The following is a 26086-nucleotide window of genomic DNA, read 5'->3' on the forward strand; positions in this document are numbered from 1 at the left end:
TTTGCTCCTCCTTCCTCTCTCGTTGGCGTTGACTGGGACCACAGCCGAGACTCAAGGCCTAAAGACATTGAATGGCCCTGGAGTGCAGTCCTGACCACCAACCCCCACCACCAGCATTGGGGCTGTGTCTCATAACGCCAGGTGCCATTCTGAATCCGCCAGGCCCGGCCGCAGGACACTGGGCGAAGGAATACGTGGGGAACCTGCCAGGACGAACGCGGGAACCAGGCCCTCCGCGGGCGCCCTCACTACCTTCCCTGATAGACAGGCATGACCCAGCCCACCTGAGTCAGGACCCAGGGTACCCAGGTGTGGACCAGGGGCCTCTGGACGGCGGGAGAGCGGCAGGGTGAGGCCCGGCTGTCCGTGGCATGGCCAGGCCTCAGCGCGACCTCGCCTCGCTGCTTGCATGCGGCGGGAGCCCCGGCCGGTCGAGGCGCTGACAGGTGGGCGCGGGGGAGGGTCCGCAACCCGCGCGGGCTTCGAAGCCGGTCGAGCTAACACGGGGCTGCCTCGGGAGGCCCGCGGGGCAAAGGGCAGCGGGATTAGCGGCTGGAGCAACCCTGGAGGCCGCTGACGTGAGCGGGAAACTGCCAAGGGGGAGGTCACGTGGCCAGGGCGCCGCCATGACGGCGGAAGTGATGGCGGAAGTGGCACTGTTGCCAGGCAGCCGTTGCCTGGCGTCGCGGGGCGTGCTCTGCGCTGGGCGCGCAGAGGCCAAGGCGGGAAGCTCGAGCGGCGGCGCCATGGCCCGAGGTAGCGCGCGGCGGGCGGGGGTCCCGGGTTCCGGGATCCAGGGTCGGCGGCCGGAGCGCTCAGGGCCCCGCCTAGGCCCTGAGGCCAGAGCCCCCGCTCAGGCAGGGTCCCGTCTGCCGGGCTCCCACCCTCGGGCTTCCGGAGCTTGGCTTCCCTCGGGCGCCCGTGCTCGTCCCGCCAGCCTGGCTGGCGTGGGCGTCGCCGGGGAAGGCGTGGAGAGCCCCGGCTCCTGCCTGCTCCCCGAAGCCCGGCCCAGCCCCGCAGTGGCCCCGGCTCGCGTGGCCGAGTCCCCTGACGCCCGGCGCCCGCTCCCCACAGCGTGGCAGCACCCGTTCCTCAACGTCTTCAGACACTTCCGGGTGGACGAGTGGAAGCGCTCCGCCAAGCAGGGGGACGTGGCCGTGGTCACGGTAGGCGGCCGGGGGCTCGCCCGGAGCCCGCACCCCTGCCCTGCCCCGCCCCCGAGGGCCCCCTCGCCCCCGCTGCACTTCTCCTGGGGCTGTCGGTGATGCGAGCTCCCGCTTCTCCAGGACAAGACCCTGAAGGGCGCCGTGTATCGCATTCGGGGCTCAGTCTCTGCCGCCAACTACATCCAGCTCCCTGGGAGCAGCACCCAGTCCCTGGGGCTGACGGGACGATACCTGTACGTGCTTTTTCGGCCCCTGCCCGGCAAGCACTTCGTCATCCACTTGGATGTGTCCACCAAGGTATGGAGCCCGCGCCTGGGGGCTGCGTGGGAGCCCCGGCACCCCTGCGGCCCCTGTCTCCTCACGGCCCTGCTCCGTCCCCACAGGACAACCAAGTCATCCGTGTGTCTTTCTCCAACCTCTTCAAGGAGTTTAAGTCTACGGCCACGTGGCTCCAGTTTCCCTTGGTCCTGGAGACCAGGACACCTCAGAGAGGTGACACCAAGATGGGGTGTGGATGGTCCAGGACAGGTGACTGGAGGGAGCTGGTGCAGGCCCAGTGAGGCTCCTCTGTGGCCTGGAGGACAATCTGGCGGGGGCACAAGCTCACAGTTCTGGGAGTCGGGGGCTGTCAGGAGGGTAGGCACTGACCTGAGTGTCCATCCTGCAGATCTGGTGGGTTTGGCCCCCTCCAGAGCCCGCTGGACCTGCCTGCAGCTCGACCTGCAGGACATTCTCCTGGTCTACCTGAACCGGTGCTACGGCCATCTCAAGAGTATCAGGCTGTGCGCCAGCCTGCTGGTCAGGAACCTGTACACCAGCGACCTGTGCTTTGAGCCTGGTGAGGGCTGCACCTGCGCTCCCCGCTCCATATCTCACACATGCTCTCAGCCCTGGAGAGACCCGAGTCCAGGGTTCTTGGGAAAGTACAGTGCTCAAGCTGTGCTGTCTCTGAGCTCTGGCCAGAACCCCATCCCGGAGGCAGCTCTGGGGTCAGAACCCATCCCAGAGGCAGCCCTGGGGTGGGGCGGTGGCTGGGCTGCTGGCATGGCAGTGCCTTGGCGGGTGCCCGGTGCTCAGGTGGCCAAACAGCCTCCCTTGACCTGGAACAACCCTGCTCCTTGTAGCCATCTCTGGGGCCCAGTGGGCAAAGCTGCCCGTGACTCCTATGCCTCGGGAAATGGCATTCCCTGTGCCCAAGGGAGAGAGCTGGCATGACCGCTACATCCACGTCCGGTGAGTGGTTCTGCTTCTTTCGAGGGAGGCCTCGGTGGTGGGAGGGTGGGTGGCCCTTGGGCCTCCAGACACTTGACTCTCCCTCTGCTTGCCAAGGTTTCCAAGTGACAGCTTGAAAGTGCCTTCCAAGCTGATAGAGAAGAGCTGTTCCCCTCCTGAGGCAGGTGGGTCTGGGGGGTCAGCGGGGACCCAGATTAAGGCCTGTAGGGTGTGTGGGGCTCGGTAGGAGAGGGCAGGGCTGGGAAAGGACCCAGTGGTGTGCTGGCTACAGCTAGTGCAGGGATCCAGGAAAGCCCGTAGGTTGTCTGAGCTCCCAGAACCACGAGGGTGAGAAGTCTGTGTAAGGGGTACCTGGGGGCCTCAAGCTTTCTAGCTGGAAGAGGAGAGTTTCAGGGCCTAGGGTGGAAGTGGGGATACCGGCTGTGGGTCCTGCAGAGCTGGTGAGGCTGGGCCACTTGCTGCTGCCCCTCCCCAGGCCTCACCCTCACCAGGCGTCTGCACAGCTGGCCCCTGGGTCACTGGGGTTCTTTGCTCTGTTGTAGTCCTCCTGGGGCCGGGGCCACAGCCTCTCCCTTGCCCGGTGGCCTCCAGCAAACCTGTGCGGTTCAGTGTGTCTCCAGTGGTCCAGACGCCCAGCCCCACAGCCGTGAGTACCCCTTCGCCCTATGAGATGGGGTTGGGGCGTGATGGCCCAGGGTGCTGATGGGCACTTGTCCCCCAACAGTCTGGCCGGGCCCCCTTGGCACCCAGGCCCTTCCTGGAGGTCAGCCTGTCCCAAGAGCGCTCAGACGCCTCGAACGTGGATGGCCCCGGTTTCCATAGCCTTGAGCCCTGGGCCCACGTGGAGGCCTCTGACGTCCACACGGCTGCTGCCGGCACCCATGTGTTGACTCACGAGTCGGCTGAGGTGCCTGTGGTCCGCACCGGCTCCTGCGAGGTGAGTGCCCATCCCACAGCAGGCGGGGCCCGGTGAGGTGTGGGCTGGGGCAGTTGGTAGCCCGCCATGAGAGGCATTTAGAACGGATGTGCCTCCGACGGTCTCCTCTTGTTCAGCCTCCTGGCGAGGAGCAGAGCTGGCGAGAGGCGGCTTTGGGGAAGAATCTCTGTCCACAAAGAGTAAGGAAGGGCTTCTGCTCACCCCCAATGCCCCAGCCCCAGGTGGTCTGTGGGGGACCCTCGAAGGTCTGGCAGTGCAGCTGGAGTCCCAGCTTCCACCCTACCACAGCCAGCAGGAGCCACCCAGGACCAGGGCAGTCTTCTTGAGAGGCAGGACCCAGCTAGGGGTTGGCGGGGCTTGGGGTTGGTCGGACATTCTGGGGGCCTGGCTGAGCCTCCCAGGACCTTGATGTGAATGGCTGTTTCAGGGCTTCCTCCCAGACCCGGTCCTGAGGCTCAAGGGCGTCATCGGCTTTGGGGGCCACAGCACCAGACAGGTGAGACTTCTGTGGCTGTATCCAGAGCAGCTCTCATTGGCCGGCTCGAGCGCTGAGTACAGAACGGGGAGAGAGGAGAGACCTATGTCTTGTGGTGGCTGTATGGGCTCCCGAGCCCCCTTGGCACAGCAGTCCCATCCCCCTGCAGACTGCTGCTTCCTGCATGCTCAGGCTCCTGCCCCGCCCACAGCTGCTGTCACCTCCTGGTGCCCGGGGGCTCTCAGGGTCACGGGCATCTCTTACTCACTGGCTGGGCTAAGTGCTCCCCCCGAAGACCCAGAGCTGTCACATCTTTAGAGCTCTCATGATCCAGACCAGCAGTGTGGGGCCAGGCTGTGGGCACAACCTGTAGGTCCCTGATGGGTGACGTGGGCCTTCTAGGAGAGGACCCTCATGGCAGAGGAGGTGGCCTTTCCCTCTGCCCCAGTGGCCTTGGGCCCTTGTCAGGCCCTGCTGGGTGCCTGCTCTGAGTGTTTGGGGGCCCTTTGGCCTTTCGTTACCCCTACCCCGGAGTTTCTTGCACTGGAGGCGGGGCTTAGACAGGCATCTGTGCATGTGTGTTCACGTGTCTGCTTGAGTGTTCCAGCTGTTCTTTTGACGCATGCAGCCTGTGACTTGTGTATGTAGTGTGTGCAGGGTGTGTGTTCTCTCTTGCCCCTGGGTGGCTGTGTGCCCAGGTGTGTGTGCCAGGCCTGCCACCCCCTCTCCCTGGGCTGGAGTGGGAGGTGAGGCTGACCTCCCGGCAGCCAGGAGGGCCCTGGCGTAGCACCAGTCCTCAGCCCCCCACCCCCTTGTGCCAGGCCCTGTGGACCCCGGACGGGGCAGCTGTCGTGTACCCCTGCCATGCGGTCATTGTCGTCCTGCTTGTGGACACAGGGGAGCAGCGCTTCTTCCTCGGCCACACAGACAAGGTGGGTGCTGCCCGGGCCCGGGGCGGCTCACACCTGCAGCCCCTGCACCCTCCCTCACCCTTCTGCCTCCTAGGTCTCCGCCCTGGCGCTGGATGGCAGCAGCTCACTATTGGCCTCGGCCCAGGCAAGGGCCCCCAGTGTGATGCGGCTCTGGGACTTCCAGACCGGGCAGTGCCTGTGCCTGTTCCGGAGCCCAGTGCACGTTGTCTGCTCTCTCAGGTGAGCACAGGTGTGCCCCATGCAGGGGGTGGGGGTCAGCCCAGGCGACACTGACAACCTCCTCCCTGTTCACAGCTTCTCTGACAGCGGGGCCCTTCTCTGCGGGGTTGGCAAGGACCACCACGGGAGGACGGTAACAGGGCCCTGGCCGGGGGTTGGGGTGGGGCCGTCCTGATGCAGGCAGACAGCTGGAAGGGTCTTGGTTTTCTGAGACTCCACCTTCATGTGATGCTGGGTCCCTGCTCTGTGTCCTCCCTGTCGTGGGGCTCTGTGCACTCCAGTGTGCATGCCGCCCCCGTGCCCTGCATAGAAACCACCACCAGCAGCTCACATTTCATGTCTTGGCTTTTCGGCCATCGGAGTCGGTTTAAGTCAGCATTTACACACCTCGCCTCGTTCTCTCTGCTGGTGATGCGGTTGAGAGATTTTCACATGGCAGAGCCCCTGCAGCTGACCCACGCTTGGGCGTCAATGGCACCTCTACACAGCCGAAGCACCCGGCGTCTTGGTGGGGGCACCTTTTTAAACATTTTTTTTTTTTTTGAGGGAGGGCCTTGTTCTGTCACCTAGGCTGGAATGCAGTGGTGCAATCATAGCTCACTGCAGCCTCGACCCTCTCCCTGACCTCCCTGCCAGCTGGACTCAAGCCATCCTCCTGCCTCGGCTTCCCAGATCGCTGGGCCACAGGCGTGTGCCACCGCACCTGGCTAACTTTTTTTTTTTTTTTTTTTTTGAGACAGCATCTCGCTCTGTCACCCAGGATGGAGGGCAGTGGCGCGATCTTGGCTCACTGCAAGCTCCGCCTCCCGGGTTCACACCATTCTCCTGCCTCAGCCTCCCCAGTAGCTGGGACTACAGGCGCCTGCTAACATGCCTGGCTAATTTTTTTTTTTTTCTATTTTTAGTAGAGATAGGGTTTCACCGTGTTAGCCAAGATGGTCTCACGTTTTGTTTTTTTAACTTTTTGTAGAGATAGGGTTTCATTACATTCCTCAGGCTGGTCTCAAACTCCAGGGCTCAAGCAGTCCTCCCACCTCAGCCTCCCAAAGTGCTGGGATCACAGGCGTGAGCCACTGTGCCCAGCCACGAGCTGCTTTTTATCCACCTTCTGGGCTTGTGGGTGGGTTTGTACTTCTCTGCGAATGGGTTGCAGCGCTCCGCATCACGGGTCTCTGTAGAAGTCCCGAAGCTTCAGGATGAGAAGATGGAGGGGCTTGTTTCCTTCCACATTCCGCGGCCGCACACTCAGAGGCTGGTCTCCGCGTGAGAAAAGCCAGCTCCGGGTGGGGCTCAGCTGGGCCTTGCAGAATCAAGGCGGCACTGACTGGCCCTGCCACGCAGGCTCAGCCTGGGCTTGTTGCAGATGGTGGTGGCCTGGGGCACTGGCCAGGTGGGCCTCGGTGGCGAGGTGGTCGTTCTGGCAAAGGCGCACACTGACTTTGACGTCCAGGCCTTCCGGGTCACCTTTTTTGATGAAACCAGGTGATACAGCCGCCCATCCACGATGTTGGGAGAGGGTCTGGGCCTGGAGTGGGGGCTGAGGCCTGAGCACCTCCCCCGGCTTGGTTGTGTGTCGCTGCGTCTCCTGGCGGGTCAGGGCACTGCGGGCTGCGGCGGTGCTCAGTCCTCATTCCTTGCAGGATGGCGTCGTGTGGGCAGGGCAGCGTGCGGCTCTGGCGGCTGCGTGGCGGGGCGCTGCGTTCCTGCCCTGTGGACTTAGGGGAGCACCACACACTGCAGTTCACCGACCTCGCCTTCAAGCAGGCCCAGGACGGCCGCCTGGAGCCGTTGGCTGCCATGCTGTGAGTCCCTGCCCTTCCCCACGGCCTGCCCCAGCGTGGGGGCCCTGGTGCCTGGTACCCTGAGGGCCTCACCTTCCCTGCTGCCTCCTCGGGCAGCTTCGTGTGCAGCCGCAGCGGCCACATCTTGGAGATTGACTGTCAGCGCATGGTCGTGCGGCATGCCCGCCGCCTGCTCCCCACACGGACTCCGGGCGGCCGCCACCCGCAGAAGCAGACCTTCAGCTCAGGTAAGAGGGCGCCCGCCACGTGGCGAGGGTGGCAGGGACACCGAGGCACTGACGCCTCCCCGCCCCCAGGCCCCGGCATTGCCATCAGCAGCCTCAGCATCTCCCCGGCCATGTGTGCTGTGGGCTCTGAGGACGGCTTCCTGCGGCTCTGGCCCCTGGACTTCTCCTCGGTGCTCCTGGAGGCAGGTGATGCTGTGGGCACGCTCTCCCAACTCCGGGAGAGCCTCGCCTGGATGCTGGGGCGGGGAAGGCCCAGTACCCGGGACTTTGCTGTCAGCCGCCCTGTCTCCTGGCTGCACAGGGAGCCACGGGGCCAAGTGGCGTATCCTGAGCCCTGGGGTGGCTGATGCCAGGGCGGCCCGCAGGGCAGCCTCACGGAAGGGCCCGGTGGGATGTGGGTAGTGTGCGAAGCCCCTCAGCCTGGGTCCCGCCTAGCTTAGGAGTGGTGGCCTCGAGGGAGCTGCATCTTGCAGCCATGTGGAGTCTGGGACTTTGAGCAGCAGGAAGTGCATTTGCTGGGGTCTCGAGGACCCGAAGCCTGAGCATGCGGCTCACCCCGGGGTGGCCCTGGAGGCCCCTGACCCCACCCCACCCACAGAGCACGAGGGCCCCGTCAGCTCAGTCTGTGTCAGCCCCGATGGCCTCCGTGTGCTGTCTGCCACCTCCTCGGGCCACCTGGGCTTCCTGGACACGCTGTCCCGGGTGTACCACATGCTGGCTCGCTCCCACACCGCCCCGGTGCTGGCCCTCGCCATGGAGCAGAGGCGGGGACAGCTGGCCACCGTGTCCCAGGACCGCACCGTCCGCATCTGGGACCTGGCCACCCTGCAGCAGGTGGGGTTTGGCAGGGGCAGCACAGCAGGGAGGGCCGGGAGGTCCTGAAGCTGGGGTTTGTCAGTGGGGGTGAGGGGGGCCTATAGGGACCTGGACTTTCCAGCCTGTGTCGGCCCCGTGGGTTTGGGCCGCCTGGAGAGCCCCTAGGCCCTTGAGATCCCTGCCCTCCCCTCAGCATGGCCCCTGTCCCACAGCTATATGACTTCACATCATCAGAGGAGGCCCCGTGCGCTGTCACCTTCCACCCCACAAGGCCAACCTTTTTCTGCGGCTTTAGTAGTGGGGCCGTGCGCTCCTTCAGCTTGGAGGCCGCTGAGGTCCCGGTGGAACACACGTAAGTGCCCAGCTGGCCACCAGGGGGTCATGTGCAGGATGGCCAGCGCTGGCTGGAGCCCCACCCTTTGCTGCCCCACGGGGACTTCTGTGGCCAGGCTGGTTGGCTGGAGGTTGAGGGACCCCATGGTTCTTGGGGCTTCGTGCCCTACCTGGGCTTCGGGGCTAGGGCCAGCGGGGTCCCTGTGTGTGCTGCAGGTGCCACCGAGGAGCCATCACCGGCCTGACCGCCACCCCTGACGGCCGCCTGCTCTTCAGCTCCTGCTCTGAGGGCTCCCTGGCCCAGTACAGCTGTGCGGACCCCCACTGGCATGTCCTCCGAGTGGCAGGTTGGGCCCCCCGCAGCCACTCGGGGGGACTCCTCAGGGCGGGGGAGGCCTGGGTCTGGTGCAGGCCAACACCTGGACACACATGCCGGTTTCCTGGTCCACTGGCTGGGTCCTATGGGGGGGCGTGGCCGCCTCAGTAACCTTGTCAAGGCCCTGAGGAGACTGTGGTTTAGCGTTCGCCGGCCCCCAAGGCCAGAGATCAGCTCAGGTCTGTGCCCAGGAGGCGGCAGGTAGCCCAAGCTCCAGGTCAGCAGCTGGAGTCAGACCCAGGCATGGATACCTGCCCTGTCCTGCGGCCACCATAACTTGGGCCCCCTGAGTGGTCACTTGTGACTACTGCTGGCCCACGGGGACTCCCAGCTCCCCTGGCAGCGCCTGGTGCCCACTGGCACCTTGGCGTTCCTCTGCTGGTGTGATGCGTCTGTGCTCCTGGGCTGGTGTTTCCCGAAAGTGGGGGCGGGGGCGGCGGCCTCCTCAGGCCCTGGCCATGTGCACCCCGGCACTCCCTCCCCACCTAGCTGACCCCTGCCCCGTGTGACCACAGCAGACATGGTATGCCCGGATGCCCCCGCGAGCCCCAGCGCTCTGGCAGTCAGCAGGGATGGCCACTTGCTGGCCTTCGTGGGACCCTCCAGGTGCACAGTGACAGTCACGGACTCGGCCTCCCTTGATGAGGTGAGTCCGCAGCCCTCCTGGGTCCAGGGAGACTGGGTCATGAGAGTGTGGCTGCAGGGGCAGGAGGGAGGTCACGGCCACTCGGGAGCAGGACCTGGGCCCTGTCCTGCCTCCTGTCGCAGAGTACACATCAGCCATGTGGGGCCCAGGTGCGGCCAGGTTCCTGTACAGGGCAGTGCTGCCTGAGTGCCGAGTGAGTGTCCCGGGACCTCCCTCCCGAGCCTGACCCTGGGTGGCGCTCGCTCTGCCCAGGGGCCCTGACTGTCGGCCACTTACCGCTACCCCCAGCTGCTGCGAGTTGACATCGGCACTCTGGACCTGGCCAGCAGCCGCCTGGACTCAGCCATGGCTGTGTGCTTTGGCCCTGCAGCTCTGGGCCACCTGCTGGTGTCCACCTCGTCCAACAGAGTCGTGGTGCTGGATGCTGTGTCGGGCCGCATCATCCGGGAGGTGAGCCTCAGGGCTGCAGCCCGCTGACCTGGCCCTCCTTATGCTGTCCAGGCCTGGTCTCTGTGCCTGCAGCACCTCCAGCTGGGCGGGGGGCCATCGCCACACCCACAATGAAGGGAGGTCCCAGACTGCTGGGCACACTCCTGAGACACGGCATTTTCCAAGAGCACTGTGTTCCAGCTGCCCGGTGTCCACCCTGAGCCCTGTCCCTCCTTGACGCTCAGTGAGGACGCCCGCTTCCTGCTGATTGCCGCCGGCCGGACCATCAAGGTGTGGGACTACACGACACAGGCCAGCCCAGGCCCCCAGGTGTGTGCGTGGGGAGGCAGGTGGCTTTAGCGGTCAGGAGCCTCCTCAGGTGGCCTTGGAGACCCCTGCAGGCATGGGTGGGGGCAGGGAGAGCAGAAGGTGAGGGGTGAGAGTGACCCCCCAAGGACCCTCTGTGCCTCCAGGGCCTCACACTGTGTGGGGCTCACTGCCTCCGGGGACTGGGCACACGGCAGCATCCATGCCCTGCCTCGGGGTCCTGCATGTGACACCGCTACCCCTAGGTGTACATCGGCCACTCGGAACCCGTGCAGGCTGTGGCTTTCTCTCCTGACCAGCAGCAGGTCCTCAGCGCAGGGGACGCCGTCTTCCTCTGGGATGTCCTGGCCACTACTGAGAGGCAAGTGCCTACTCTCAGCTTTGTCTACCTAGGCCCCCCAGGCCCTCCTGAAACCCTCTCTCCTCCCTCTCCAGCAACCAAAGCTTCCCCGTGGCCCCCCAAGCCTGTGAGGCAGGTGAGTGGCTGTGCTCAGCTGGGGGACAGGCGCTGCGCTGACTCTGGGGCCGGTCCTGTGTCTGCCCAGTGGCCCTTCCTCTTCCTTCCCAAACATCACAGGGCTCCTTCTTCCCCAGGCTCGGGCATAGGACCACTGGAGGACGCATCGTCCAGGGCCAGCGAGCTCCCCCAGCAGCAGGTCCCCAAGCCATCTCAGGCATCTCTACCACGGCTGGGCATCTGTGCCAGGCCTCCCGAAGGTGGCGATGGTGAGCAGCAGGGGTCCTGAAGGAGTGGGGGGATTCGGGGGTCTGAGAGGGCACAGGCCCAGTGGCAGCAGGTACTCACGCACATCCAGCTCGGGTGCAGGTGCCATCACTGCTTATCAGGTGGAACACAGTGGGGTCGGGGTGTGGGCAGCTTTTCCTCTCCTCGGCCCCAGGCACCTTTTCCACGTTGGATGAGGAAGGACCCTGTGAGGAGAGCTGTGACCCCGAGGGGCTTGGGCAGGCCTCAGGCCCACCTGTGCTCACGGAGGAGGCGGCTGGCAGGGCTGGAGACGGGGCCTGGGCTGTGGCAGTGGGCTCCTGGGGACTTGCCCTGCCTCCCCGTCCACCCGGCCAACCCCGTGAGCAGTGGAGGGCAGGGCAGGGACGCCGGTGCCGGTGCAGGGGCCTGGGGGCGGTTGGTGAGTCCCCCGTGGGACGAGGTCACCTGCAGTGGGACACGGCTTGCCTGTGTCTGTGGCTCCGGCCTCTGCCCGGCCGTGCAGTTCTCACTGTGTGGTAGACCAGGGGCTTGGGAGGCTGCGCGTAGTGTGGGGTCTCTGAAGAGCTGCAGGGCAGTGTGATGCCACAAGCTCTGCCTCCTCCCTGCCAGGTGTCAGGGACACCAGGAATTCGGGGGCCCCACGCACCACCTGCCTGGCTTCCTACAAGGCCTTCACGCCTGCCAGGGTCAGCTGCAGCCCCCACTCTGCCAAGGTGGTGAGTGGTTTCCGGGAGCCCTCTTTATCCCCAGCAAGCACAGAGGCCCCCCACAGGGCTCCCCAGCACCTCCTCAGGGTTGTTTTTGGTCTCCAAAGGTGATGGATCTGGCCCTTGGGTGCCTGTCTCCTGGAGGCACCTTCATCCCACACCCCCACCCCTGCCCTCCGCTGGCCTCCAGATGGGACCCTGTGGTGGCCTCCTGCTGACCTGCCTTCCCCTCTCACCCAGCAGCTACCCTTGATGAGAGCCCCACGGGCCTGTGCCCCTCCTGGCCCTAGCACACAGAGTGCCCACAGCTCCCACACCTCCCACCCCAGCTTCCCCGTCTGCCCCTGGGTGTCCTCTGCAGCTGGCCTGGGTGTGCCCCAAAACAGCCTCCCATGTGCAGGCTTTGGGGCACAGCTGGCCATGCTGGGCCCCAGCAGCATCCGGGTCTCCTTCCTCGCAGGGCACTTGCCTGCCTCCCGCCAGCGGTGGGTGGCTGCGTCTGAAGGCTGTCGTTGGCTACAGTGGGAATGGGCGGGCCAACATGGTCTGGAGGCCGGACACAGGTGGGGGCCGAGAGCCTACCCCCACCCCCAGCCAAGATGCGGCCGCGCGTGGTCCAGCTCTTTCCATCCCAAGGCCAGGCCCTGGTGGCAAATGAGCGCCAGTCATCAGTGTGGGGCTCTGTTCTCCCGGTAGCGCCTCCTGGCGCTCCAGCCGAGATCCTGTGAAGCACTTTGGCTGCTTGCTGGACGATGGGGAGGGCGCACCTGGGACGATGCTAACCCCTTGGCCCCGCCCCCCGGCTCGGCTCCTCCCCAGGCCCCGCCCCCGGCTCGGCCCCTCCCCCGGCCCCGCCCTCCCTGCGCGGCCTCAGGCCCCGCCCTCTCTACGCACAGGCTTCTTTGCCTACACCTGCGGCCGCCTGGTGGTGGTGGAGGACCTGCACTCTGGCGCCCAGCAGCACTGGTCCGGCCACTCTGCGGAGGTCTCCACGCTGGCCCTCAGCCACAGTGCCCAGGTGCCCACCTGCATCGCCCTCCTCCTCACCCAGGGCCACTGTGCCCGGCAGAACCCAGCTCCCGGACCAGTGCGGGCTCTCACCACCAAGGACGGAGCAGATGGCCACCCCAGCCTCCACTCCAGCCAGAGCTGGCAGAGCTGAGGTGCGGCCAGCCGGCCACGGCCTCCCAACTCACGCCTGCCCTCTTGCCTGCCAGGTCCTGGCCTCTGCCTCAGGCTGCAGCAGCACGACCGCCCATTGTCAGATCCGCATCTGGGATGTGTCTGGCGGCCTCTGCCAGCATCTTATTTCCCACCATAGCACCACCGTGCTGGCCCTGGCCTTCTCTCCAGATGACAGGCTTCTTGTCACATTGGGTCAGTGGGAGAAAGGGCGGAGGCCAGGGGCTTCCCTAGACCCCGGGGGGGCTGCACCTGTGCACCTGATGTGGCTGTTCTGTGTCCTTTCCAGGGGACCATGATGGCCGCACCCTCGCCCTGTGGGGCACGACCACCTATGACCTCGTTTCCTCCACCCGCCTCCCGGAGCCGGTGCATGGCGTGGCCTTCAACCCCTGGGACGCCGGCGAGCTCACCTGTGTGGGCCAGGGCACTGTCACCTTCCGGCTCCTGCAGCAGCGTGGGGCAGACATCAGCCTTCAGGTGCCACCCGTTTGGTGTTTGGGCCCAGGGGTCATTTTGTGGGGTGGAATCTGCCTGGGCCCCAGGACCCTGCTGACCCATGGCCACTCTCATACTCTGCCAGGTGCGTCGAGAGCCGGTCCCAGAGGCAGTGGGGGCTGGAGAGCTGACCTCGCTCTGTTATGGGGCACCCCCCCTGCTCTATTGTGGCACCAGCTCTGGCCAGGTCTGTGTCTGGGACACGCGTGCCGGCCGCTGCTTCCTGTCCTGGGAGGCAGATGACGGTGGCATTGGTGAGTGCCCCGCAGAAGCCCTGTGGCCCTCAGGACCCCTACCTGGGATCCTCAGAGCTGGGGCAGAGGCCTCATTTCCAGCCCTGGCGTCCGGGCAGCCCTGTGACCCAGGGCCTCTGGGAAGGCAGCTGTGGCCCCTTATGGCTCCTCCTGCCCCTAGGACTGTTGCTGTTCTCAGGCTCTCGATTGGTCAGCGGCAGCAGCGTGGGACAGCTGCGCCTGTGGGCCGTGGGGGCTGTGTCGGAGCTGAGGTGCAAGGGCTCAGGCGCCAGGTGAGCCATTCACCCCACGTGTTTGGCTGCAGGTGGCTGTTGGTGTCCCTGACTGGGGCTTGTGGCCAGTGCCCCCCGCAAAGGCCGCCCTGCAGACCGGCCGCTTGCTAGCCCCTCCAAGGGACAGGCTTGGGTGTGGCCTGGGCCTCACTGGCTGCTGTCGAGTACAGGCACGGGCCCAGAAGCCCCAGCTCCATGGGCTTTCTCTTCTTCCACCGGGAGGGCACGGCCAGGTCCCGAGACGCAATGCTGAGGGCCCTGCCTCAGCTGGGGACCCAGCTGGCTCTTGTCGTCGGCCTTGAGACCCACTGTTCTCTCCTCCCCTGCACCCTCAGGTCCAGTTCGGTGTTCATGGAACACGAGCTGGTGCTGGACGGGGCTGTGGTGAGTGCTAGCTTCGATGACAGCGTGGACATGGGCGTTGTGGGCACCACGGCGGGCACGCTCTGGTTTGTCAGCTGGGCCGAGGGCACCAGCACGCGTCTCATCAGTGGCCACAGGAGCAAGGTGAGGGACTTCCAGCCTGGACGGAGGCAGGGCAGCCAAACCTGGTGCCCTCCCTGCCTGCCGGCTCCATCTCCACCAGCCCAGATTATTCCAAGTCCTGCTGTCACTGGCTCGCAGCGGCCGCCTTGGGGTTCCCAGCGGGGAGGTCTTGGGTGTGCACGTCCCTCAAAGCCGTCCCGGTTGTGTCTGCACCAGGGAGCCGCCTGGCAGGCCTTGCAGGTCTTCTCAAACCGTCCTTTCCCTGCTATTGCTTTGCGTTTTTTGTTTTTTGTTTTTTGTAATTGTCAAACAAACCACATCAGTCCGGGCGTGGTGGTTCATGCCTGTAATCCCAGCACTCTGGGAAGCCGAGGCAGGTGGATCACCTGAGGTCAGGAGTTCGAGACCAGCCTGGTCAACATGGTGAAATCCCATCTCTACTAAAGATACAAAAATTAGCCGGGCCTCTTGATGTATACCTGTAATCCCAGCTACTCTGGAGGCTGAGAGAAGAAAATCACTTGAACCCAGGAGGCAGAGGTTGCAGTGAACCAAGATCGCACCACTGCACTCCAGCCTGGGCGACAGAGCGAGACTCCATCTCAAAGGAAAAAAAAAGATGAAAAACCCCACATCGTCTGTCCCCGCACCTCCCATAGACTGGCTTTGCTGACTTAGTCTCATGGGATTGTTCCCTGGGGCTCAAGAGGTCAGGAGGCCCAGGCAGCTACTGGGTCAAGTTCTGCTCTCTCTGGGTCAGGTCTTGTCAGGTTCTGGTCGGTGTTGGGTCCAGTCCTGTAAGGCCCAGCTCTGGCCTGCAGCCCCATGGTGCTGGAGCTGCGTCTCCAAGAAGCACACAGCACTCATCTCTCTGGGACCTCCTGGTCTGGAAGCTCTGTGGCCTCATGGGGTTGGGGCAGCCACTGTGTCGCCACCTCACCCGCCAGCTGCAGCCTTAGGAGAGGTGGCGTCCTGGGCGGAATTGGGGCAGCAGGACAGGTGCCAGCCATTCCCCTGCCGGACCAGGTTTCTGGCGTGGCATTGGCCCAGCAGCTGTGGCCGTGGGCTTCCTCCTGTGGGTCTAAGAGCTGTGCGTGTGGTCAGCTGGGCCCCACGAGATTGATTGTTCCTTGATGCCGAGTCCCATCTTCCAGTTGCCCCTCGCTTCTTTCTTTAGAAACCTGTCTTTAGTATTTGGAGATGACAATAGCCAGCAAAGAAAGTTGATTTTGAGACAGGTGAGGGTTATTTACCTTTCTGGAAGCAGGTTTGTTGAGGTATAGTTGTCATAGCATGAGCTCTGTGCACTTCAGTGGGTGGGTTTTGGCATATTCAGCAGCTGTGGAGCCAGAGGAAAGCCCGTGTGTGCCTGTTCCTCGGTCACTCCCCGTTTCCCGCCTCCCCAGCCCCTGGTAACCACTGAGTGGCTTTCTGTGTCTGGGTTTTCCCATTCAGGATGTTCTGTAGGAACTGGCTCACCTGGCTTCTCTCCCCGAGCGTGGTTTCCAGGGTCATCCCGGCTGCTGTGTGTGCCAAGCCAGTCATCCCTCTTTATAGCCAAATACTGTTCCATTGTACGGATAGATCACGTGTGTGTCCATCCACCAGGGCTGGGAAATTCGGGTCCTGAGTCTGTGACCTGAGCCCGTGGTCACTGGTGGCCTTCCTGTGATGTGGAAATGCAAGGAATTCCGAGCCCCGCCTGTGCGGTTCCGCCTGTGCGGTTCTGCCCAGGCCTGGACTTCGCCGTTTCCTTGTAGGGCCCAGGGCCCCTCCCGGGGAGATGGACTGAGACGTCCTGGTCTGAGTCCCTGCAGTCCCTCATTGCTCAGCTGAACTGAATTTTTTTTTTTTTTTTTTTTTTTTTTTTGAGATGGAGTTTCTTGTCGCCCAGGCTGGAGTGCAGTGGCATGATCTTGGCTCACTGCAAGCTCCGCCTCCCAGGTTGACACCATTCTCCTGCCTCAGCCTCCCAAGTAGCTGGGACTATAGGCGCCCGCCACCATGCCTGGCTGATTTTTTGTATTTTTAGTAGAGTTGGGGTTTCACCGTGTTAGCCAGGATGGTCTCGATCTCCTGACCCCGTGATCCGCCCGCCTCGGCCTCCCAAAGGGTTGGGATTACAGGCTTGAGCCACCGCACCCGGCTGAACTGATTTTTTTAAATGAAGTGCATCATGTTCCCATTTGCACTTAAAGTTCACATTTGGTGCCAGGCTGTATCGCTTCCTCTCACTGGTGAGTGGCACCTGTGTCTCCTTTCTGCCAGTCCAGCAGTCCCAGCTGTCAGTGGCACCTGCATAATGACACGTCTGCGTTTCCCCACAATCGGTGTGCAGCGGTTTTGGGAGGAGGAATGTGACTGCATGGCGTGCTCGCTGCAACCTCAGTCTGCAGCCTGCTAGGGACGCATGGCCACACTCCTGTCTTTGAGGTGCTGTCAGAACAGCTTTCTCCTCGGTATGCCGCCGGGTTTGACTGGCTAGTGGGCTTGCTTTGGTTTGGACTCACCCAGATCTAGTGCAGGGACACACACAGGGGGCCGGCACTGCTCCTTTCCGCCATGTGGAGTTGGCCGGGGCCAGAGGCACACGCTCTGGTTTGGACAGCCTGGCCCTGGGGGCTGGAATAGGAAATGCCCGCGTCCCTTTCCCCTGCCCAGGGGCAACACCCCCAGCCTAGCTACGGCTTCCCCCAGGTGAACGAGGTGGTCTTCGGCCCCGGCGAGGCCCATTGCGCCACGTGCAGTGAGGATGGGAGTGTGCGGGTGTGGGCCTTGGCCAGCATGGAGCTTGTGATCCAGTTCCAGGTGCTCAACCAGGTGTGTGGGGACCGCCCGGGCCGGGGGCGGGGTGGGGGCCTGCTCGGCGGGGGCCTGGCATGGGCAGGGCCACCTCCTCCCTCTGGCCTGGGTGTGTGTCCCCAGGGCCCCTGTGAGTGCTGAAGTTTCCCCACTGTGGGTCCCCAGAGCTGTCTCTGCCTGGCATGGAGCCCCCCGTGCTGTGGCCGCCCTGAGCAGCAGCGGCTAGCGGCAGGCTATGGTGATGGCTCCCTGCGCATCTTCAGCGTCTCCCGCACGGCCATGGAGCTCAAGATGCACCCCCACCCGGTGGCACTGACCGCTGTTGCCTTCTCCACCGATGGTGAGGAGTTGGGGTGTGTGGGGGATGGTGCCGTCCTGACCTGGCCCAGGTCCAGTCTCCTGGCTGGGGGCTCACAGGGTGACGGCATGGTCCCAGGTCAGACTGTCCTCTCTGGAGACAAGGATGGGCTCGTGGCTGTGAGCCACCCCCGCACAGGGACCACCTTCCGTGTGCTGAGTGACCACCAGGGCGCCCCAATCTCTACCATCTGTGTCACGTGCAAAGAGGTAAAGCAGCCCCAAGAGCTGGGGAGCAGGGGCCGGGGTGCTGGTAGGGGCTGGGGAGCAGGGGCTGGGGTGCTGGTGGGGGCTGGGGAGCAGGGGCCGGGGTGCTGGTGGGGGCTGGGGAGCGAGGGCTGGGGTGCTGGTGGGGGCAGGCACCATCTTGGCAGAAGGCACCTATCAGCCCTCACCCACTCCATTCCCAGTGTGAAGACTTAGGGGTGGAGGGCACAGACCTATGGCTGGCTGCCAGTGGGGACCAGCGGGTCAGCGTCTGGGCCTCCGACTGGCTGCGGAACCGCTGTGACCTCGTGGACTGGTTGAGTTTCCCAATGCCTGCCACCACGGAGGTAAACCATGCTCCTGGCACTGTGGGTGGGGCTAGTACCCATCCACCCCACCACAGCATGCTGCGTCTCTGCAGACTCAGGGCCACCTGCCACCCTCCCTCGCTGCCTTCTGCCCTTGGGATGGGGCGCTACTGATGTACGTGGGCCCCGGTGTTTACAAGGAGGTGATCATCTACAACCTCTGCCAGAAGCAGGTACACGCAGCTGCCCGCGTGTCACCAGGAGCCCCAGGGATCCAGGGTGGTGGGTGGGGCCTGGCTGAGCCCTGAGCCCACAGGCCTGGAGCCTCACGCTGGCTGCCCACAGGTGGTGGAGAAGATACCACTGCCCTTTTTTGCCATGTCCCTGAGCCTGTCCCCCGGGAGCTACCTCCTGGCTGTTGGCTTTGCTGGTGAGTGCTGGTGGATGCAGTTTGGGCCTGTCTTAGGTGGGGGCCAAGTGGGCTGACTGGTGCCCTGCTCCAAGACAGGTGCCTCACCTGTGCCCCGGGCTCCTCGTCTCTGGGGTGGGGTGAGGACACCTGCCCTAGAGAGGGTCTTGGGGTCAGGAGATGATGAGGCAGGTGAGGAACCAGGCACAGAGCCCAGCACAGGGCTTTAATGCACAGGTGGCAGCAACTTTTAAGGAGGGAAGTGGCCCAGCTGCAGGCCGACAGCCTGGCAGTGATGGACCCCCTAATCCCAGTGGCACATGGAGGGCACAGCCAGGAGCCCTTTTAGCACCAGCTCCCCCGACCAGCATCATGCCCAGTGGGGACAGTCTGGGTGGGTTGGGGGAGCCCTCTGAGTGCTGCCTGGCCCTGGCCCACCTGCGCCGTCTACCCACAGAGTGCATGCTGAGGCTGGTAGACTGTGCCACGGGGACTGCCCAGGACTTTGCCGGCCACGACAATGCAGTGCACCTGTGCAGGTTTACACCGTCCGCCAGGCTGCTCTTCACCGCCGCCCGCAACGAGATCCTGGTGTGGGAGGTCCCTGGCCGCTGAGATGCAGCAGGGACTGTGGTGCTGGGCATCACGGCTGGTCACGTCAGGCACCTGGACACAGGCTTGGCAGAGAAGCCAGGCTGTCAATGGCCTCATGCTGGGACAGGCCAGGATTCACGTAAATTGCCTGGAACAAGCTGTTGTAAATTTGGCGACCTGAAAATACTTTAATACCTGTTGCTCTTTTGCCTAAGAAATTTTTAATGTTTCTATCTTGTAATAAACATGGGCATTTATTGCATTATTGCTGCATTGTTGCACTGGCTGTCTCTGGTCACTCCTGGCCTGAGCTCAGCCTCTGCCCGTCCCTTAATCGGCTGTTTGTCAAGGCCCGTCCGCCTGCCAGGGCTCCAGGAGCCTGCGCTGCCCGCCGTGGCCGGCGCGTCCACGCGGTGGCGCGCCGCACAACCTGTCCGCTCTGGCCCGCCCGGCTCGCTGGTGCGGCTGTGCGGGCGGGGCCGGAAGTGTGGGGCCAGCGCGGGGCCGAGAACCGGAAGTGCGGGGCGGGCGCGGGGGCTGAGCGAAAGGCTGAGGACCGGGTCCGGGCCGGGTTCCTGGTCGGGGAGCGGCTCCGGGCGGCAGCCATGAGGCGGGACGTGCGCATCCTGTTACTGGGCGAGGGTAGGCGCCGGCCCGGGGGTCTCGGAGCTGCGGCGGCCGGGACGCGGGGTGAGGGTCTCGCGGGTCGGGGGGCGCCGTGACCTTGGCCCTCGTGCTGACCGCCCCGCCCCGCGCAGCCCAGGTGGGGAAGACGTCGCTGATCCTGTCCCTGGTGGGCGAGGAGTTCCCCGAGGAGGTAAAGGGCACGCCCGCCGCGGGGGTGGGAGCGGGCCCAGCCGGGGGTCCCTGGTGAGCGCGCGGGTCCCTTGCAGGTCCCTCCCCGCGCGGAGGAGATCACGATCCCCGCGGACGTCACCCCGGAGAAGGTGCCCACCCACATCGTGGACTACTCAGGTAGCGGCCGTAGCCTCCCGGGGGCCCGGCCCGGAGCGGTCCGGCGGGCCTGCTGGGTCTGCAGTGGGGTCTGTTTCTCCCCCTAGAAGCCGAGCAGACGGACGAGGAGCTGCGGGAGGAGATCCACAAGGTACCCGTGGTGCGCGGGACGAGGGAGGGGCTGGGCGCGGGCTCGGCCTAATCCGCTTCGCCGGCTGGGGGATTGGACCGAGGTGCTCAGGGTGTCCTTGGCCCTGATAATTGTGTGACCTCCGCACTGAGGGTTGTTGGGGCCCCCCCAGCGCACCCCGCTGGGAGCCGGCACCGCTCAGTCCAGTGGTGCTCCAGGGATAAGAGGATCCTTCCCCGCGGGCTGTCTCTCTCTCCTGCTGGGGTGGCAGCAGCGTTTACTCTTCCTGTGGGCTGTGTGTGCGCTACCTCCCCCTGCTGTGTGCTCCAGCCCACCGTCCCGGCCTCCGGGCACCCAGAGCTCTCAGTACCAGAGCATGTGTGCCGGGGACATCTCCAGGCAAGGGCACAGGCCACAGCCACCCAGGGCAGCCCCTGCCGCCGGTACCCCTCACTACGGTCCTGTCACTCTGCAGTGAGGGGGGAGGCAGGGACCAAGGCGGCGGCTGTTTTGTAGGGTGTTGGGTTGCAGGTGTGGCCGTGTCTGTCTTGAGCCCTCTGCTCTAAGGGTCTTGCCGACCACAGCTATGCTTCTGGTGTTCCTGCACTGGCAGTGGGCGAGGAAGAGGCTTCTCTGAGGGTTCAGCAGCTCCCAGGGTGACACTGGGGAGTGCCTGCTCTGCCAACACCAGGCTGGAGGCAGGTTTTAGGGAAGGCTGGGCTTTCCCGGCCTCAGAGCCGCACCCATGCTACCTGTGAGCTTCGGGGGCCTCCTGGAGCCTCGAGATGGCGTGGAGCGGCCAGGGTCGTCGGTGGTGAGCCAGCAGCCCCGTCACCCACACCTCGTCACTGTTCCCTCAGGCAAACGTGGTGTGTGTGGTGTATGACGTCTCCGAGGAGGCCACCATTGAGAAGGTGAGCCCTCAGTGCAGACCCCAACAGCAGAGACACGGCCGCTGGTGGCCCAGGTGGACCCTCACCCAACCCGTGGCCAGTGCCATCTCTCACAGCATTTTGGGGAGCCTGACGTGGAGTCGCCTGACGTGGAGTCACCCGGCCATCTCCTGTGATCCCACTTCCCCTGAGAGGGTCTGGGATGTCCCGCAGTCTGAACCATTTAGGCCCGCAGCCCTCTTTCTTCCCCAGTTTCCAAACCCCCGGGGGGAACCGCAGAGGGCCTGTGTTGGGGGCGGCCCTAGGCTTGGGCCCCAGTGACTTGGGGGTGTTTGGGAGCCACTGGGGTCAGACAGATGAGGCTGCACCTGCTGCCTGCCTTCTCCCACCAGCTTTGTTCCTGTGGCTGGGACTTGGGCCCTCCGTGGGCCTTGACCTCCCATTTCTGCTCTCCCCCAGCCAGGCTGGTGCTCCAGCTGGGAGCCATGTGCCTGTGGACAGCCTCACCTCACAGCCAGGCTTTGCTTTTCAGATTCGAACTAAGTGGATCCCACTGGTGAATGGGGGGACCACGCGGGGGCCCAGGTAATGAGGGGGATGTGGAAGGGGCTGGGACCCCCGGCTCCCCTGCCCCTGGTGACCATGGGCCTTCAACCCAGGGTGCCCATCATCCTAGTGGGCAACAAGTCAGACCTGCGGTCGGGGAGCTCCATGGAGGCCGTGCTCCCCATCATGAGCCAGTTTCCCGAGATCGAGACCTGCGTGGAGGTGAGTAGGTCCCAGCCGGGGCGCTGAGGTAGGGGCAGGGCCTCCTTCTTCATTCCTTGTGTCCTCAGTCGGTGCCCTTCTCGGGCCACTTCCCTGAGGCTGTTCCCACTTTCCCAGTGTTCGGCCAAGAACCTGAGAAACATCTCAGAGCTGTTCTACTACGCCCAGAAGGCTGTCCTGCACCCCACAGCCCCTCTCTATGACCCTGAGGCCAAGCAGGTGAGCATCGGCTGGGGCCCCGCACACTGATTCCCCAGGGGCCCAGGGGGTGCTGGGTGGGGCAGCGTGGCGGGTACGCGTGGGTCACCTGAGGGTGCTGAGCCAACATCCCCACAGTTGAGGCCCGCGTGCGCCCAGGCACTGACGCGCATCTTCAGGCTCTCAGATCAGGACCTGGACCAGGCGCTCAGTGACGAAGAGCTCAACGCTTTCCAGGTGTGCCCCCGCCCCACCCTCAGTGCCCAGCCCCCTTGAACCTCCGCTGCTGTTAGTGACTGGAACGGGCCGTCTCCGGGTGGCTGGCTGACTCCCAACAACGTTCTCTCGGAAGCAGAAATCCTGCTTTGGGCACCCCCTGGCCCCACAGGCCCTGGAGGACGTGAAGACGGTGGTGTGCAGGAACGTGGCGGGCGGCGTGTGGGAGGACCGACTGACCCTGGATGGTGAGGCTGGGTGCCCGCCTGTGCCTGGGGAGTGTGGGGAGGGGGCTGTGCCTGGTGCTCCCCCTGCTCTGTCTCGGTGCAGGTTTCCTCTTCCTGAACACGCTCTTCATCCAGCGCGGGCGGCACGAGACCACGTGGACCATCCTGCGGTGCTTCGGCTACAGCGATGCACTGGAGCTGACAGCCGACTATCTCTTCCCTCCGTGAGTGAAGTTGAGGGTTGAGGCCTACCCTCCCTGAGTGTCAGGGAAGGTCTCGCTCAGCAGGCCGTCTGGGGTAGTACCCTTGCCTGGCTGTGCCCTGAACTCCTCAGCATCCGCAGAGCTCTGAGTCAGGTGGGGGCTGGCCCCTTGCCAACCCCGCGCACGTGACTTGTTCACCCTGGTGGGGTTGGCAGCTTGGGGTGTGGCCTGTGGGCCTTAGCCAGGCCTCCCACGTGCTGGAACCAGATGGGCACCATCCTCCCCTATCGAAGCTGCAAGGTTGGGGGCGTACAGGAGCCTCTGGGTCCTGTAGGGAGGGTGCAGCTGCACAGAGGAGGCTAGCAGGGTGACAGATGTGCCGAGCATGGTGGTGCAGTTTCCTGGGAACTAGACGGGCTGTCGCCTCCCTGCAGGCTCCACGTGCCCCCCGGCTGCAGCACTGAGCTCAACCACCTTGGCTACCAGTTTGTGCAAAGAGTATTTGAGAAGCACGACCAGGTGAGAGCATGGCGACTCCCCTGCCCCTGCCCCCGCCCCCTCCCCGGCACACACATCACCGCATCCCTCCTTCTGCAGGACCGAGACGGCGCCCTCTCGCCCGTGGAGCTGCAAAGCCTCTTCAGTGTGTTCCCAGCAGCCCCCTGGGGCCCCGAGCTCCCACGCACAGTCCGCACAGAGGCCGGCCGGTTGCCCCTGCACGGATACCTCTGCCAGTGGACGTAAGTGCGGCCCACACCATGCCCGCCCGCCGCACCACCCTTGCCACCGTAACACTGTGCCTCCCGCCCACCCCCAGCCTGGTGACCTACCTGGACGTCCGGAGCTGCCTTGGGCACCTAGGCTACCTGGGCTACCCCACCCTTTGTGAGCAGGACTCCCAGGCCCATGCCATCACAGGTAGGTACCCACCCTCTCTGGGCCTGGGCCCAGCATCCTGGCAGCCGCCCTAACCCGTGTCTATCCTCACAGTCACCCGTGAGAAGAGGCTGGACCAGGAGAAGGGACAGACGCAGCGGAGCGTCCTCCTGTGCAAGGTGGTGGGGGCCCGTGGAGTGGGCAAGTCTGCCTTCCTGCAGGCCTTCCTCGGCCGCGGCCTGGAGGTAAGCACCCTAGACTCCCCCACCACCCCAGGGGCTCCAGGAGCAGGGCAGGGCAATCTGGGGGGCACTGGAGCCAGCGAGTGTCAGGACTTCACCTCCCTTAGCACCAGGACACGAGGGAGCAGCCTCCCGGCTATGCCATCGACACAGTGCAGGTCAACGGGCAGGAGAAGTACTTGATCGTGAGTGCTGGGGCGGCGCGGCCTGTGCCGGAGGGTGGACCCGGGGACACCCAGGCCTGCCTAGCAGATCTGGCCCAGCATGGCCCTAGGGGGACTGAGCCCCAGGGACTCTTCCTAAGGCCACTGTCTGTCCCAGCTCTGTGAGGTGGGCACAGATGGTCTGCTGGCCACATCGCTGGACGCCGCCTGTGACGTTGCCTGCTTGATGTTTGATGGCAGTGACCCAAAGTCCTTTGCACATTGTGCCAGCGTCTACAAGGTGGGGCCCTGCAGGGGCCACGTGGCCATGGGGCAGGGTCTGTCCCTCCAGCTGTGCCTCCACCACCCTAGGACTGTACCTCATACCACTCTGCCCACAGCACCATTACATGGACGGGCAGACCCCCTGCCTCTTCGTCTCCTCCAAGGCTGACCTGCCCGAAGGTGTCGCGGTGTCTGGCCCATCGCCAGCCGAGTTTTGCCGCAAGCACCGGCTACCCGCTCCCATGCCGTTCTCCTGTGCTGGCCCAGCCGAGCCCAGCACCACCGTCTTCACCCAGCTCGCCACCATGGCCGCCTTCCCGTGGGTACCTGGCAGCACAACCCTGGGGACTAGCAGTGTCTGTCATCCGAGCAGTGGGCAGCTGTGGCGTCAGGCCTGGAACTGGGACCAGAGTGGCGGGGTGGAGCTTTGTGTGGCAGAGGGAGCCAGTGCCCAGGCATGTCCCTCCAGGGCCTGGCCTCCACCGGCTGTGCCTCTGGTCTGGGATCCCCGCCTGTGGAGCCCTGTGAGTCCAGGACATGGGAGGGTGCCCAGCAGCAAGCTGGGGGCATGTGCCTGAGGCATCTGCAGATGATTCTTCTCTCTTGCAGACATTTGGTCCACGCAGAGCTGCATCCCTCTTCCTTCTGGCTCCGGGGGCTGCTGGGGGTTGTCGGGGCCGCTGTGGCCGCAGTCCTCAGCTTCTCACTCTACAGGGTCCTGGTGAAGAGCCAGTGAGGCCCCTGGTACCCAAGCCCCTCCCCTGACCTGGGTGTGGCTCGCTGCTGAGGCTCTGCAGGGGCAGCACAGCTGGGGTGCCGGCCAGGCTGCCATTCCGGGAACGCCTTTGCGCCAGGACTTTTTGTTTCTGAAGGCAGTCGATCTGCAGCGGGGCCTCATGCTGCCATGCACTGCCCTGGCTCCTGCCGGACCCCCAGGGTGGGCTGTGGCAGGTGGCTGAGCAGGAGCTCCCAGGTGCCGGCCACCGCTGTCAGGGATTGCCCACCGCTGGGCATCGTGTGTTGGGCTGGGGAGCACAGGTGTGGGAGCTGGTGACCCCAGACCCAGAATTCTCAGGGCTCTACCCCCTTTCCTGGTCCTGGGTGGCCAGTGGGTATGAGGAGGGCTGGAAGGCAGAGCTTTGGGCCAAAAGCAGGCGTTGGGTGGGGTCCCCCCTCAAGTTTGGAGCTGTTTCCGTGGTTGCAGTAGAGGACCGGAGGTTGGGTTCCTGATTAAACTTCACTGTGTCTTTTCTATCTCGGATCCCAGTCTCTGAAGACAACTTGCCTTGATTCAACCTAGAATGTGTTCTTTGTCTTCATGTGGGCTGGAAACGCCACCCCTCCTTTCGTCCCTGGGTCACTGTCCTGAGGTCTCAGGCATGTGCATATGGCCTCTGGAAGGTCCACTCTGGGCCGCTATGGCCTGGGAGCCCGGTGTCCTTGGAGGCCCTGCGGTCTGGGAGTCGGAGCCCACTGCAGGAGAACGGTGCACGCCCGGCATGGACTGGGGGGCGCCAGTGCCTGAGATGTTTCCCTGGTGACTGACCCCTTCTCAGGGTCTAGTGTGCCCTGGCACTGCCCACTCACTCCCCAGAGCGTCCTGCCAGCCTGGCTGAGCTGCGCCGAGAACCTGGGCTTGTGTGACCAGATGTGGTCACTGCCTGCCACAGAGCGGGGTGACCCTGGGGCCCTGACCTGAGGGAAGCAGGATGGTCCAGAGGGAGGGATGGGCTGGGAGTTGAGCCCAGATGCCTGCTTCTCGGGACCCAGGGCATGGCCTTCCCAAGGTCACCCGGACACGTATCGGAAGGCCTGGTCCCCACCTCCCTTGTCTGCCTTTAGGGAGTGGTAGGTGGGGCCCCTTCCCAAGTCCTGGCCCACACAGGCCCTAACTTGGAGCTTGTGGCATTGGCCCCTGAGGTCCCTCTCGACTGATGGTATTTGAGCCCGCTGTACCCTATGGCCTGCCTTCTGGGACCACTGCAACCCTAGGAGGAGCCCTCTGAGTGGCCCTTGCAGGGGCTGCCATAGTCACATGTGTCTTATCTGTTACATGTGTCTTATCTGTCACCTCCATTGTGGAGGGGTTGGCCCACCTTCCCAGGAGCAGGTCCCCTCATTCCAACTGCACCCTGCCCCCTGGGGGTTCCACTCTGTGTCAGAAAGCCCCTTGTGCCCAGCCCTGGCGCCGCCTTAGGGCGGGAGGTTTTGCTGTCCTGCATGGAGTTGC

General features: G+C 64.4%; 2 protein-coding genes across 31 annotated transcripts; both read left to right on the forward strand.

The window, feature by feature from the left end:
* Nucleotides 1-680: 680 nt before the first annotated feature.
* WDR90 (WD repeat domain 90) lies at nt 681-18983 on the forward strand. 21 transcript variants are annotated; one of them, XM_063654763.1, is made up of 40 exons: nt 685-1166; nt 1287-1463; nt 1550-1694; nt 1834-2004; nt 2291-2399; nt 2496-2563; nt 2942-3045; nt 3124-3336; nt 3764-3832; nt 4633-4743; nt 4817-4962; nt 5038-5095; nt 6326-6444; nt 6603-6764; nt 6861-6991; nt 7061-7177; nt 7590-7825; nt 8020-8159; nt 8357-8487; nt 9032-9162; nt 9451-9612; nt 9778-9921; nt 10164-10279; nt 10354-10394; nt 10513-10644; nt 11255-11361; nt 11813-11915; nt 12249-12370; nt 12570-12729; nt 12824-13014; nt 13118-13286; nt 13447-13558; nt 13894-14065; nt 16742-16864; nt 17012-17186; nt 17283-17413; nt 17614-17757; nt 17832-17951; nt 18064-18148; nt 18585-18983. In XM_063654763.1, the coding sequence occupies exons 1-40, from the start codon at nt 747-749 to the stop codon at nt 18740-18742; spliced, it is 5625 nt and encodes a 1874-aa protein (XP_063510833.1). In that variant the 5' UTR covers nt 685-746; the 3' UTR covers nt 18743-18983. The 21 variants fall into 21 exon arrangements, with proteins under 21 accessions (XP_063510840.1, XP_063510833.1, XP_063510826.1 ...); XM_063654756.1 differs by having other exon boundaries at nt 18667-18983; XM_063654766.1 differs by having other exon boundaries at nt 13465-13558.
* RHOT2 (ras homolog family member T2) lies at nt 18946-25110 on the forward strand. 10 transcript variants are annotated; one of them, XM_063654777.1, is made up of 19 exons: nt 18946-19363; nt 19480-19538; nt 19615-19696; nt 19783-19826; nt 20666-20719; nt 21231-21283; nt 21358-21466; nt 21584-21685; nt 21803-21901; nt 22017-22128; nt 22211-22331; nt 22745-22829; nt 22908-23050; nt 23128-23228; nt 23301-23431; nt 23536-23613; nt 23750-23872; nt 23973-24175; nt 24466-25110. In XM_063654777.1, the coding sequence occupies exons 1-19, from the start codon at nt 18946-18948 to the stop codon at nt 24590-24592; spliced, it is 2244 nt and encodes a 747-aa protein (XP_063510847.1). In that variant the 3' UTR covers nt 24593-25110. The 10 variants fall into 10 exon arrangements, with proteins under 10 accessions (XP_063510847.1, XP_054311285.2, XP_063510848.1 ...); XM_054455310.2 differs by having other exon boundaries at nt 22020-22128; XM_063654778.1 differs by having other exon boundaries at nt 19786-19826.
* Nucleotides 25111-26086: the final 976 nt, after the last annotated feature.

Source organism: Pongo pygmaeus, chromosome 18 (genome assembly GCF_028885625.2).
Source record: "Pongo pygmaeus isolate AG05252 chromosome 18, NHGRI_mPonPyg2-v2.0_pri, whole genome shotgun sequence".
Taxonomy (NCBI): domain Eukaryota; kingdom Metazoa; phylum Chordata; class Mammalia; order Primates; family Hominidae; genus Pongo; species Pongo pygmaeus.

What these genes read in the sequence shown, in the direction of transcription:
- WDR90 (XM_063654756.1), top strand. Translation starts at nt 747, where the DNA reads ATGGCCCGAGGTAGCGCGCGGCGGGCGGGGGTCCCGGGTTCCGGGATC. An exon ending in GGCAGATGACGGTGGCATTG is followed by an intron (nt 13,287 to 13,446) that starts GTGAGTGCCCCG and finishes TCCTGCCCCTAG; the next exon opens with GACTGTTGCTGTTCTCAGGC. An exon ending in CAATGCCTGCCACCACGGAG is followed by an intron (nt 17,758 to 17,831) that starts GTAAACCATGCT and finishes GCGTCTCTGCAG; the next exon opens with ACTCAGGGCCACCTGCCACC.
- RHOT2 (XM_063654776.1), top strand. Translation starts at nt 18,946, where the DNA reads ATGTTTCTATCTTGTAATAAACATGGGCATTTATTGCATTATTGCTGC. An exon ending in TGCGGGAGGAGATCCACAAG is followed by an intron (nt 19,827 to 20,665) that starts GTACCCGTGGTG and finishes CTGTTCCCTCAG; the next exon opens with GCAAACGTGGTGTGTGTGGT. An exon ending in CCAGGCCCATGCCATCACAG is followed by an intron (nt 23,229 to 23,300) that starts GTAGGTACCCAC and finishes CTATCCTCACAG; the next exon opens with TCACCCGTGAGAAGAGGCTG.